This window comes from Sinohyriopsis cumingii, unplaced genomic scaffold, assembly GCF_028554795.1.
Source record: "Sinohyriopsis cumingii isolate HCF-2022 unplaced genomic scaffold, ASM2855479v2 utg000160l, whole genome shotgun sequence".
NCBI classification, from domain to species: domain Eukaryota; kingdom Metazoa; phylum Mollusca; class Bivalvia; order Unionida; family Unionidae; genus Sinohyriopsis; species Sinohyriopsis cumingii.
Window position 1 is genome coordinate 3673113 of NW_028315873.1, and position 15426 is coordinate 3688538.

The 15426-nt window shown below is 33.9% G+C and overlaps 1 protein-coding gene across 1 annotated transcript; it reads right to left on the minus strand.

The window, feature by feature from the left end:
* Nucleotides 1-366: 366 nt before the first annotated feature.
* LOC149774647 (uncharacterized) lies at nucleotides 367-14475 on the minus strand. The gene is made up of 2 exons (XM_089944821.1): nucleotides 14338-14475; nucleotides 367-8510 (listed from the first exon to the last, which is right to left on the minus strand). Exon 2 carries the CDS (start codon nucleotides 8342-8344, stop codon nucleotides 5915-5917), a length of 2430 nt encoding a protein of 809 aa, XP_089800947.1. The 5' UTR covers nucleotides 8345-8510; nucleotides 14338-14475; the 3' UTR covers nucleotides 367-5914.
* Between the last annotated feature and the right edge of the window lie 951 nt (nucleotides 14476-15426).

Consider the following 15426-nt stretch of genomic DNA (forward strand, 5'->3'; position numbering starts at 1 on the left):
TTACACGAACAAAAGCAAAATCGGAGTAGATTTTGTACACAATAATTTTTAATACATTTAGCAATTTGTAATTTATTATACGCATTATTATGAACATTTCTTATTAAAGAACTAACCATTAAAATGTTCATTGATATTACATTGCCCAACTGAATAAATATATATTTCTAGACTAGATGATGTTTTTTCCACCAATGTTAAACTTTCCTTATATATATATATATATATATATATATATATATATATATATATATATATATATATATATATATATATGTGTGTGTGTGTGTGTGTGTGTGTGTGTGTGTATATATACATTGGAATTTTGGAAAATGCTGCTGGCATAGGTAGTAATTATTCTTTCATTTAGAAAGTTTCATGTGACACGATCGATGCAATTCTTTGAGATTAAAATTTAACTTTGTAGGAAGTTTTAGAAAATGCATTTGCTAGAATTGCAATTTACAGTGATATACTAAATATGAATTATGTGATTCTGATATGCATGGCTTCATAAATTTTATGTGTTAAAGCTGTATTACTGAAAAACAAAATCTTGAGCAGAAAGTCAGTAGCGGTTTTTTAATTTTTTTTTCGTATTTGTTGTTTTTTTTATGTTTTTGTTTTTAATTTTATTCATATGTTTGCTTTTGCTAGTTAAACCAACAACTCAGTGTCACAATAGTACTTTCAAATATGTCTGGTACAGCTTTTAGGAGCCTAACATCCGCTATGACTGATCGGAAAATTTTACATCTTCCAATATGCACATATTTCGCAGTGTTTCAGATTGAAACATAAGCCTAATAATCATAGAAATATTCCAAATGCTCTTATTATTATAAAGAGGTCGTCGTCACGGTTTCATATTAAAAGCCATATATTGTTTGAATTAAAGAAACCCATGTCCGATTATATTGTGGAGAATTATGAACCATTCATGTCGGAACGTTCTCTGTCACTTATTGGTGATTCTGGCATACTATCGCTTTTCAAATATTAAGGAACACAGGAACTTCCCAGAGTATTTTACTATCATATACTTTGTATTTATCTGAGATGTCCTCTTCTAGTAAAAGTGTTCGTATTCAAGGAGTAGAGTGTGGTTTTGCTAATGTTCCTCTCCATTGTGTCAATTCGACATCGCACTTGGTCTCAGGACAGGTGACGTATTGAATTTTGTTTGATGAATGACATAAAATTCCTCATTATGGTTGCTGTTATTTTTAAATAAAAAGGTATCAGGTCATTAACTGGTTTCAATTAACCTTTGTTTGGTACCGTGGGCAGTAGAGTGTCGGATTTTGGGGAATGGAAATTAGTTGATTTGTGTGCCTATCCATTTTTATTTCCTCCGTTCGGAAATTATTAACATACGAGAATGTCAAGAACAAGACGTACAATTTCATATTTAAATCACAAACTCATAACCACATATAGAAATAACAACCTCGTATCGCCAAGTGGTCTAAAGCGTTCACCGTTACGGATCACTGCCATCTCATCTCTGTCAGCGTTCGAGTCTCGGATTCCGTCAGTTTGGGTACGTGAGAAAGCCAGTAGCTTTTCTTGGGTCGGTGTTTCTTTCCAGTGTTTTCCAGGGTTCTTCCTTCACCATTTATACTGGCCGCCATGTATAACCTATATTGTGCTACAAAATGACGATAAACCCTACAATAACAACAACATCAACATCCAAATATAAATAGGAATACAGTTTATATCTGAAATACCGAAAAATGTGTCCTTCCCATTCTCTAACTCAACGTAATATACGAGATATACAATACAATTATCATTTGAGAACTCAGCGATTTTCCATCAAAATATATAATCAATTACATAACGACGTAATTACTTGTGAGGTAACCCTGTGCGTAATTGTTTTAAATATTAATTCCTTCATTTATCTTTGTTTGGTTTATTCCATTGAAAATGTAATAAGCAAACAAACATTCAAATTAGTTGTTCAAACGTTAGCTTTACAGCATTAATGCCATACATGTCCAGTAGACTTAGGGGTTATTCGGTCTGCTGGCGTAGGGGTATTGTCTCGCTAGTAAATGCTTAACGAATTATTCGTCACATATTTTATGAAAATATGCACCAAGTACAATATCCCATTTGTTTCGTACGGTCATTAATGCGAAAAGGCAAACAATCTCACTAAAAATATTCGTTTAGAAGACGTAATCTCAGGCATATGATATCCCTTGCAAAGAGAATATAGTTTTCTTCACCAATTTCAGGGACAATTCGGTTCAGTCCAAGCATAATTTCGCTCATTACAGACTTGGTCTTACTTGAAGATTCTTGAATTGGAACAAATATGCCGACTTTCCAGTCAAATGGTACATAACAATTTTTTGTATCGCATTGATTAAATTTGTAATAGTCTCTATCACTTTATTGCCCCCATATCTTACCTGCTGAGTTTGCACACTATCTCATGTGATTTACGCTGTTGTTTTGTGGATGCTGTTATTTTAACAAATGCAAAATTTCAATCAAAACGTAATCTTTAAAATCTGCTTCTTTATTCCACGTAGTGCTAAAGAATGAAATATTCTCTGTGTATATTTCGTCATCCATCCTGGCCTCCTCCCTTATATTGTAAAAACTGTAATTTATACACTATATATGTGGAAATGATTATACATGATGGACGATTAGTATATATGTTGATAAAAATGTAATGTATACACTAGATAATGTAGAAATTATTATACTTCATAAACGATTAGTATATATGTTGACAAAACTATAATGTGATTGTGTCCTTTTATATTGTGAGGCATTTATCAATATATTCAGCAGTTATAATGGTGTTCAATATAAAACTGTATTACTAATAAATATAAATTTCCTATATGTTCTCATCGTCTACGTTTATATTTCACTCTTTAAAGAACTTAAGTCGGATATCTAATGTATATTTGATTAAGTGCCTTCGCTTTTAGGTGTTGATTTTTTTAAAAGTTGAATGATGTTGCTCGATTATATTTATGATGTCAGAAATTATTCGAACAAATTTGCTATCTGCGCTGTTAGTATACTGACATCCAGTAAGCGTGTTTATCAAGCTAACATCCAGTAAGCGAGCTTGTGTAACAAGCTACCGTCGAGAAAGCGTGTTTATCGAGCTAACAATGGTTATGACAATGACTGAATGATGCAAGAACAATGTGGTAGAAACCCTTAACAATGATCGATTCCATAGATATTAATATATATTTCATAGCATTTCTGGTACTTCTTGATCTTAAGATAGTATCATATTTAAACACATATAAATGTCCGTTTACTTTATTCAAATAAACTTAACGTTATATGTACCTATTAACCCAGTTTGGCTTAACATTCCCTACCATGTCTTAATTACTTGGTAACCCAATTTGGTTCAAAATTTCCTAAGTTTTAATTGTGCCAAATTTTGGTGAAATGGGTACAAAATACAGAATTATATTAATTCTCCATTTTCATGGGAATATTCATTCTCTGAATGTTCCTTATTACCATCCTTGCGAAAACAATCATATAAACTCATTTCGTCCTAATAGTAATACTCACTTCGCTTAACAGCTATGTCTAACATAACCATGACATGCAGGATGTTATTTATTTATAAATACAAGTCCTTTCTTAGAGTAATTGATCCACATCAACACACTGTATAATCATACAAAACATTTAAAGAAGTACTGTTGTGGTTTTTCAGTTCTACACGTAAACGATCATAAATGTCCGTAATGTGCCTTTTGTTGTTTCAGTTGCATTGATCCAAAATCACTATGTGACCTGCATGTGCAGTTAAGGGGCAATAAGAGGGTCCCTAAATATGCCACTTATCGATGGCTGCGTATGATCATTGTGATATAACAGACGGTATGGTAGCCCTAGTTGGTATAAGCCCAGATAAGGCCAATTATTGAACATATATTTGGTTGGACTGAACAATTCTTACACCGTCTATATCCAGACGAGGTTTACCTGTTAAATACAGTCAAATGACTGGCTCTGAGCATGAAAAATTGACTATCTAACATTGCTCTCTATGTCTGTGTGACAGCCATGCTGAATTAGAACAGATATATATTCTTGTCCCTAAACGTTAGCATGGAGATTTATGCAAAAGAATTGGTACCAAGATACAAAGATGAGACTGAATAAAATGAGAGATTCAACCACTCAGTACAAATATAGGATACAATAAATAAAACGAGAGGTGTAGATTCAAGCATTCAAAACACACAGAGGACACAATGGATAAACGATAGGTGTAGATTCAAGCATTCAGTACACACAGAGGACATATGTAGATTTAAGCATTAAGTATACAATAACACGCAATAAATAAAAGCAGAGGAGTAGGTTCTATCATTCAGTACACACAGAGCACATACATGGATAATCGGAGATATGTAGATTCAAGATTTTTTTGGGACTGAACAAGTCTTATACCGTCTATTTCCAGCAGAGGTTCACCTGTTAAATACAATCAAATATCTGTTTATTTCCATGACAAATTGACTATCTATCAATGCTCTCTATGACTGCGAGACACGCATCCTGAGTTAGGACAGATGCATTTTGTTATCACTTAAAAGGTTATCGTGGAGATCTATGCTAATTAATTGGTACCAAAATACGACGATGATAATGAATAAAAGGAGACATGAAGATTCAAGCATGCAGTACACACATAATACATAATGGATAAAAGGAGATATGCAGATTTAAGCATTCATTATTGAGATTGAGAACAGGAACTAAAAACGTCTCGGATATCGAAAATAGAGGTCAACAGAACCAGCATTCTTATACCGTTCTGAGCAAGAAATCCAACCTTAAGCTCATATTCCAAAACGTTTACTCAATCTGTAAAACAAATTTAGAATCTTAGAACAGAATTTTCTTAACTTGGCTTCTTGTAAGATTGCAAAATTTAGATTGTGTCTCATCTTTTTCTTTGATATTGATCTTGAGCTGGCAATTAATGCTCGAAAGTTTCGATTGTACAGGTGCATGCTAAATTTCATCAAGGTCATATTAGATGTTTGTTATGCATATACTATACGTAATGATGTAATGAAGAATAATTTACCAGTTTCTTCAAACCAATCCTTTACAAAATGGAGGAACAGTTTTCACTGCTGACATTATATGTGGAATATTTAAGTAAATATATTAATATTTTTAAGGAAAAATAAAAAGAGATACAATTGTCTTATAAGCGTGTCTTTTGCAGTATCATGTAAGGTAATATGCATTGCATTGTCTCATTAATATTGCATTGATTGCTACATTGCCACTACAAAACTAATACGTCATCAATAGCTACTTTGACATAGTACTTCAAGGATATGAACATTGTCACAGTAAAAATAGCAAATTAATCGAAAGACACATTCCTACTGTAGCACTAGTTCTTAGTCGATAGCCATTTTGACGATGCATCACTAATATTTTATCCATAGTCACTTTGCGATTGTAACACTAGAACTTCATCGAAAGTCAATTTACTTCTAAAGTTCTTGTATTGTGGGTTTAACGGCATTAATTAGCACTTGATACGCTGTACACTACAGTGCGTTAACACTAGCATTGCATCGATAGCCACTATATAATTAAATTTTCGTTTATAGGAAACTAATTTCATCAAAATCAAAATTATATAATATGTTACAGAACTCGACTCCGATGCATCTTATTGTTGCTAATTAGGTCAATTCAATGTCCTCTACGTTGCGACACTATTGAAACAGCTTACACATTTTCTTACAGTCACATCACACATTTTGATGTTATTTATCAATTGATTTGAGTAAATTTATTTCTTCCATAGTTACAACATGATTCGACCGATTCCTCACTTTTTATAACTATGTTTTCGGACTCCAAAGATTATTCATGTCTATAATGCCTCCTCTTCCTCATCAAAATCCAGGATAGCGGCCATGTCGTTAGCCTCTTCCCTCCCTTTCAACACGTTTGCGGTCTTTTTTCTGCATGCAGTTTCCATGGCTTTGTCAATGATGCTCTGAATTAGTATGTCCCACTTGGGGCGAATCATGAATTCTCCCATTTTCATTGCCCAACTTGCCCTCGTGTAGTTTTGTGTCAATTTTTTTATCATTGTATCGGCATCTGATGTGTCTGTCTCTTCTTCCATTAGAACCACTACATTTCTTGCTTTTTGAATGGCGACTGTACATTCTGACTTGCACCAACGCGACTTGAGAAAAGATGGTGTTATAACGGGAACTACCACAAGACTTTCATCTATACACCGGTGTATCTCATTTATAATATGCATACCAGGTATAAAGTTTCTTTCACCACAACATACGAGGTCCCTTTCCTTTCTTACGTAAATATTTAGCTTTTGTTTTAAGAAATTATTTAATGATGGACGTATATATTTCTCGACGATGTCCAGGTCCTGGCTACAGAATGGAAGAAATACAACGAATTTGAACTCACTATCATCCTCCTCAATCAATCGCTTAAAATTCTCCATATTTTCATTTCTTCTCGACTTTCTTCGCATGTATAGAGCAAGAAAGGCAAATACACTTACACAAACAATTGCAATAGTTACTGATGAAACTACGATGTTTACTAATGTAGGAAAAGAAACACAATCAAAGTGAACTTTATCGAGTATTTCTCTGTTTAGAGAATATTGATCATTTCCATATTTGCATACTAAGGACTCCATGCCAACAATTATGATATTAGTGGATATAATCCATTGTAGGAAATAAATACTTTCACAATCACATTGCAGAGGATTTCCAGAAAGCTCAATTGTCAAATTCCAGTACGTGTGTTCCTCTTTTTCCAACGGTTCTCCAGTCATATCAATGCTTTGTCCATATCCATATTTGTTTGCCAGCAAAATATCAGCAGCATGGCTTTCGCTGCTTTTTGTCTTTGTCATTTGATGACGTGATATTTCTTCAAGGGTAAGAATGGTTCCTAAGGGTAAATTGTGCAGGCGATTGTTTCTTAAATCAATATATTTCAAGTTCCACATGTTGCGCAAATCAATATTGAAGTCATTAAGATCATTATGTCTTAGGTCAAGAAGTTGCAGTTTGGTATTGTTAGACAAACATGTCTTTGGGATGGCAGTCAGATGGTTATTTCGCAGAGATAAAACTCGAAGTTCTGTGTTCGAACTGAACAAATTACGAAAATCTTCCATTGTTTGCATGCTAAGTAGATTATTTTCTGCCATATTCAGAATCTTCAGCAACGGAAATAGTGAAAGGAATGATGGAGCTATATATTCCATGTTGTTACGGGAGAGGTCAAATTTTTGAAGTTCATAAATTTTATACGTTCCGAAAACTGTCTGATTTAAATAAACCAAGTTGTTATTGCTGAAATCTACAACCTGGAGGTCCGAGTGTACATTGAAACTGGACAAATTCATAATAAGGTTGACTAGAAATTTAGAATCAGGTATCATTATATTGCTGAGAAACAAATATTTAAGTTTCAAACTTAAATAATCGATTGCTTCTGAGAAGAGGATAGTCCTTGTTATATTATTGAATTGTGGAAACGATTTACATCCACTTGCATCAAACACCTCCCACATTGGCAAACCACTTTCTCTAAATATCAGTCCTGATCTCCTTATATCGAATCCTTTAAAAAGTAGTATGTATGTGTTAGAGATATTCAAATATTGTAAATTAAAGAGTACTTTCATGTAAACATCATACTCAAATCCAATAATTTTCGAATGACTAATGTCCAGATATGTAAGGTTCTTACCACTAAGAGCTTTAATAAACGTTTTGCCCAGAATGGAATCATTAGCATTGACATTGAGGTGAATTAAAGATAGATATTTTAGACCAGTGAGTTTTCCCTCCAGAGCTTTCTCCACAACAGATATAGTCAACCCCGATAACTTTTCAAGATACAGTGCCTCAAGGGCAGGAGTATCACGGAACACCTCGGATTCGATGAGATTTATCCCAAAACACGATGATACTGAAATATATTTCAATCCAACAAGCCCTTCTAGAAATGTGTTGTGTATACTTTTTACATTTGGGAAGCCAGCAATAACAAGTTCTGTTAAATTCCTCCAAGATGTATTTGAAAAAAGTTCTTTCGGAAAACTCACGTTATGAAATTCGGTTCCATCAAATATGACCCTTCGTACATGTAAAGGAATTGAAAGAGGGAAGTCCTCTTCCGTTACTATTCCTCTACAGACAAGAGAGATATCATTTGGGACGCATGAAGAAGATACTTCCAAGACTATCCTCAGTGCAGGTATCAAGCAGAATACAGAAAATGCAACTTGTGCATGCATGTCCATATGATTAACCAAATAACTTTAAAATATTCTTAGTATCACTGTATCATTCATGTATGAATTACCTCTAACGTTATTTGGTCCTCGTGGTTTTCATTATTCTGAATCTCCATTTCTTGTATAAATGGTATAGTCATAGAATAGCTTTATCGGGTTTGGGTACAGGTGTCTGAAAAGATATAAATATCCAACCTATCACAGGAAAGAAACTAAAACAATTAAATCTTGAATATCCAAACCGATGATCTCATTTAATGCAACACAACTACTAACTTTGACGCATTACAGACACACAAATACACACACACACACACACACAGATATATATATATATCTGTATATATATATATATATATATATATATATATATATATATATATATATATATATATATATATATATATAATTTGCTGTAAAATGTATGAAGATGTATTACGTGGCAAAGAAACTGAATATTAGAGCAGAGCAGCTTCACCGACGTAACTTTTGCAGTGTTACTTGCCCTTTTGTCAATAGTTATCATACAAATTGCCTTGTCCGTATACAACAGACCCTCAACTAACCGACCAAGGATTCAACACATAAAGAAACGGAAGGATTCAGTAAACACACGAAAACTGTATCATATATTATAAATATACCTATATCTGCGCATGATATTCCCTGTATTTGTACAGAGAAATGGGAGTACAAAGGAAAATATTATACTTGTGTACCAATGCGAACAAGAAAGGCTGTTTTCCCTCCACCATGACGACGATTCTCAATTTAAGAACTTAGCGACACAGTGAGACAGCATAGAACTTTGTAAATAGCGTTTGTAGAAAAAACGAATCGGTTTCCTATAGTATGACCATTACTACGACTATGTAATCCTACAATATGACAATTACTACGACTTAAAATGAATAATAGAAACAAGTAAGAAGCCACAAACTTTGTAAAATTCAACCAATAACAGTGTTCCTTAGAATACAAAGTGAAAATGTTGAAAAAGGAACCTACGGTATTGCGAATTTAATCCCAAATTATCCTAGAAGTTCTAAACATTAGTGTTAATCCAAAATAAATTCAACGCTCAAGCATTTATGTGCCTGTAGTGGTCTGTGTCATATTGATGTATCAACAGTCTTTTGTTGGATCACAATAATACAATCTAAAAATATATCCCTGTTTGAAATTTCACTAAACAATGTCCTTGTCCTTGGCTCATGCCAAGGTAATAATCATAGTAGTTAAGCCATGTTGATAGAGAAATATATTTAGATATGTATTGGTTACAAGAAGTAACGCATATTCTTATACAGTCATGTTCCCACTTTGTAATTCTCACTCGCTATCTCTGGCAGAGATTGATGTGGAGAACTGGTGTTTATTTCATTTATTAAAACTTATTGTGGATAACAGGTGTTTCTTTTGTTTCTTACAACTTGTTGTAGAGAACAGGTGTTTGTTTTATTTAGTAGAACTTACTGTGCAAGGCAGTTCCCAAACTCCGAAAGTGCCAATTCCTGCAATCTACAGATGAAATCTTTACAACACCTTTAAGAACAAGTTCAAATATTAAACTTGAAAGAGAATTAACTGCTATTTTTGTTTGTGACAATGTATCTATATGTGCATATATGTGGCGGGTTATAATTCCTATTATGTGTGTGACAAAATATATCTTTGTCCATGTAAATGGAGATTTATGATTCCTCTTTGTGTGTGAGAATGTACCTCTACGTGCATGTGAGTGAATGCACTACAGGTGTTATATCTGCGTGAGCTTATTAAATATCTTCTAGATTTACCATCCATATCTATAGGATACACCTTTCATCGGCAAACCTAATGTTGCAAATATATCTATTACTTAGTGTATGGCAATTTAATTGCAATCTATTGGGTGAAACATTATATATATTCAATTGGTTCGAACAATTTATAGAGCACAGCAGTAGAATAATATTGATGTTTACTTCTGGTGATTCCTTTATTGAAATTATTTAATTGGTAATCAGTTTAGATTTAATTTGGTATTTACACGCCTAGTGCAAAAGAGGAGAGAAAAACATGCAGAAAAAAAGAAGCAGAAACATAAGCTTGACCTATTCTACTGAAACACTTAATTTATTCCGCTATGGAAGACCTGGCCAAAACCAATCCGATTTACAACCAACGAGGAAAGAGCCAGGGGAGGATAAGATAGTGTTTAGATATAAAGCAAAGCAAACGTAAACTATTTTTTAAATCAAATATTTTCTTTATTTTGATCCTACCAATTACATAAATAAAATAAAGGAAAAGGTTTAATTCTAATTATTCTCCTTAAGGTTTAAACTCAAACTTCCTAATATGTCGAACCTTTTCCATGACCAATTCCCACTATATGTATATGCTAAGATAACGATTTGTTTAAAGTTACGCATAAGTGATTACGAGAAATGTCATTAGTAATAATCGTGTCATTCATTCGAAAAAGATGGTATTGTTCCGTTTAAGATTTTTCTATATATGGTAATTAATTAGATTCTGTTTGGAATGAATCAATTAACAATTAGCTAGCCCACACATTGATTTCAATAAGATCGTTGTTCAAAACACTGCAAGGAGAGTTATGTTCAATAATAATAGAAGAAAGTGTATCATCAGCAAACAATTTTCTGCTGAACCGAATGCTCCATGACAATATCGTTAATATACATAATAATAACAGTAATCTAAGTATTAGATCCCATGGAAACACCAGCATTGAAATGTTGTTGGTCTGTAGTGAACCTTTCTATAACAATATAATATCTCAAGATGAATTAAACATCTGCCCGTCTTAAAATATGCAACAGAAAGAAGTAAAATGGAAATGTGTTGTAAAATTCAAGAAATCAATGTTTTCCCTAATAACAAAGTGAAAATAAATTTAAAAGGAAATTATCTCAAATAATCCTAAGTGGTATTTCAAAAGTCCAAACGAATAGAACACTCCAAATGAACTGCAATAGTTTTGAATGTGCCGATGTACCAATACTCTTTGATTAGTTGATATACCAATATCCACAATGATATAATCAGGGCGTCCTTGAATAACTCCACAATAATCTCAAAGAGAAGTTTTGAAACGTTTTGCCCAAATAGTTGAGTACTAAAATAGACAGATAATTAGATACAAAATATTTTCTGCTTTTTCTTCCAGTATCATTAACCCTTCTCCGAGTTATTCGAAAATATAAAGATTCCATAGGATTAATGAAGATTTCTGGTAACAGTTAGCATGGAAACAGCTTCAGTTGAAATTGTTATAACAGCTGATAGGGACTGAAGAGCACTATGCCTTTATCTTTTACCAAAAAGCTATAACATAACATTGAGGATAAATTTAATGTTATAGTTACCGAATATAGCAAATATTGAAAAATACACAATGCAGTCAGGAATTAAGTTACAAATCATTAAAGGTGGGAAAGAATGAAAGAAAAGGACATTTTACAGAAATTTACATCGCAGAGAATGCCTGCTATAATAAAGGAGATAAAAAAGGGTACGACGTGACGGAAAACCTCCGCCACGTAAATTAAACCTTTCATCATGATAACAGTTGTTAGGCATTGACGGAACCATCAATATAAATACAATATTTTCTACACAAATCCAGCTTTAGGCATGGGCAAGAGACTCAAAATTATATCCCAGCATCATAACTTCTTTCCTTAGCACTTCTGTTATGCCGTGAAAGAAAGTGAAAGATTAATTTATGTTATTTTGACAACTTATACTTGAAATCAGAGACATAACAAAGAAGACTGATTAATGGTTTTTCATTCAAATTATATTCCCCAAAGGACTGGGGGTTCTAGAGCCCTGTAATGGTTTCAGAAAATACACATGTTTTATTTTCTTTAGTTTAAAAGGTGTTTTTTGTAGTTTATGTACACAAAAATATGTCTTTAAACATGCGCTACGTTATTGTCATATTTATCGAGTGAATTGATGTCGCAGGCGGCCGTGCGAAAGGTGTAAATTTGAACATTTCAGCTGATCTGCAATTCATTTATGCTTATACAATTATTCATGAAACAAAGTGAAATATTACGAAATATTAGTCATGAAAATATTCATACGTTTTCCAACGAAATAAAAATCACTTATCTCCAGAGTAGATGATGTTCATCCATTGATTTCAGACATTTACCTTGGCTAATTACCGTAGCGAACGATAAAGGGCAGAAATTTGCCCTTCTCGTCTGATGCCGACTTTTATTATGATATGATGTGTATTTCATCGCAGTTATAGAAGTACATTGCTTTGAAACAGTTTGCTCATTTAATTTGAATTAGAGGAAATGGTCCCACCGGCTGCCCAAGAATTGAAAATATTTAGGTATTTAAACGCTTTAAAATATTAGACAACATAGACAATACCAATAAAATTAAAACATAAATAATGATACGATTACAAAGAACAAACACCATGAAATTAGAAAATATAAAAAAACATGCTGCAAATATTTACGAAATGAAGCAGTATTGGGTCTTTAAATTTGTACTTGCAGTCGAAACAAGTGAGTTTTAAGAGCACTCTTGAATGGGATCACTGTTTCTTTGCGTCTACGTTCAATGACCAATTCATTCCACGTTTCTGGGCTCTGGGTATGCAAAAGACCATTGTCCATATGACTTCGTTTTCGTAGTGGGAATAATGAGTTTACGATTGTCAGAAACACGGATGAGGTTGGATATGTATGTTGAACTGCTCTGCTAGTGAAACGTAGCACAGAGAGCAAATTTTGTGTTTGATTCTGGATCGAATGGATAGTCAATGTGGTGTACAGAGCAGCGCGGAGGTGTGCTCTGATAGTGATACTCTAGGTATGATCCGAGCAGCTGTGTTTTAAACATTTTAAAGTTTCTGGAGTAGATATTGAGATGAACCAGAGAGAATTTAGTTACAATAGTCCAGTCTTGAAAGTACTAATGAACACACAAGTGTTTTAGTGGCATGAACGGAAATATATTTGCGAATGGAGCTGATGCGTCTCAGCTCAAGATATGCAGCCTTGCATATGTTCATGACATGTTGGTGCAACGTGAGAATACTATTCAGACTATCTAGAGCAACAACTAGGTTTAGTACTGACTGTGAATGTAATGTTGGTGTTGCTGATATTTATTGTTTGAGGTGAAGGATGTGATCGAGAAAGTCTTTATGTTGTGATCCGAATGGCCTCAGTTTTATCATCATTCATCTGCAGCATGTTACATGTCATCCATGATTTCACATCAGAAATGCACCTCTCTACACCTTGGATGGTAGCATCAACTTCAGTTGGGTGGCTCGATTTGTATATCTGGGTCTCGTCTGCGTACAGTTGGTGAGACACTGGATGATGATCGATGACACTTGAGAGCGACTGAGTTTATATACATAAAAGGATTCACACGCACTTTTCAAAGCGCCATCCAGACTAGACAGACTGTCTGCTATTTTACTATGCGTATTATTTTATAATGTCTCTAATATGAATTGTATCAAATGAACTAAAGTTTTAAACTGACATATTTACTTCTGAATTGTGAGATGTGGGGATGAATTAGCTATGTCTATAAGTCGTTGTTGTTGTGGTGGTGGTTGGGTTTTACGCCATTTTTTAAACACACGATAGGCTATACATGGCGGCCAGTATTAATGGTGGAGGAAGAATCCGGGAAAACCCCGGAAAGAACCAACACCCCACGATAAGCTAATGGCAAGCTTTCCCACATACCCACACTGGCTGAATCAGAGACTTGAATCGACGCTGACAGATGTGATATGGCAGTGATCCGTAACGGAGAGCGCTTTAGACCACTATATGGAACGTTATCCTTCTACAATTTAATATGTATGTATGTATGTATGTATGTATGTATGTATCTATGCACGCATAAATATATGTATGTACCATGTATTTCAGGCTTTAAAATGACTGACAAGTACTCCTCTACGCAAATAATACATTATTTTTTTATATAATTACCTTGAATTCTTCTCTGTAGTCTCCTTCAATACAACTCTCTTCGTTAAAATGTTACCAATGTCAGTGACAAAAATATCATTTTCGTAGCGACTCCACGTGCACCTTTTGTGTTGTATTTCGAGACCACAGACCAATACCAAAGCATTATTTCGTGTGGACAATCATACACAATCTAACCTTATATAATAGCACACTGCGGCACATTAGAGTGTTGTGAACCAGTCATATTCTTTCAAATTGACTTCATTGTAAATGCCACCCGTCATTTCATTGGGTTGATATCCCCAAAACGCACCTATCAAACTTGCATGTGGGATCAATTATCTTTGTTAGGAAATATAATTGTTTGCTATTGGGTAGTTATGTGGCAAATGCCGAGAATACTTGGCGTTGAATTGCTCCAACACGCAATCATGCACCTACACTAATTGATATTTAATGATGTCCATTGATGTAATTGTTAAAATGTAAATATTCTGAAATAAGGCGAAACAATGTTGTTTCAAATATATCGTGGTTTTATTGTACCATTTTATTATCAGACAGTAAAATTGTAAGGGACACGGGAGTTTCCCGCAGTATTTCATTTTCAGGTAATTTGCCTTTTTCTGAGAAGTCTTCTTATATTGAGAGTGTTTTTATTAAGGGAATAGATTGCGGCTTTGTTAATGTTCCTCTCCTCTGTGTAAATGTTTCATCAGATTTAGAATCAGAACCCATGACAGTTGGAACAATGTATGCTTTTCCCGTTGAGGGCAATCATTTATTACTAGGGAACGACCAAGCCTGAGATAAGGTTGTGCTTAATCCAGTTGTAACTGACAAGCGTTGTTTTGATCAGAAAGTCGATCCTATTGAAACATTATTAGCTGATTTGAACCCAGATTGTGTAGTTGCTAGAGCTATGGCAAGTAATGCTCTTGAGAATGTTGTTCATTAGGAGAGTATTGCTTTAGCTGACACATGTACTGGTCTGGCTTTTATGAGGTCGCTTTCACTCCTTGTTTGGAGCAATCAAAAGGTGTTGATCGCTGTCATACCATTTTAAGTACTCAATCTCTTTATTCTAATCAAGGTAATAAAGGACAA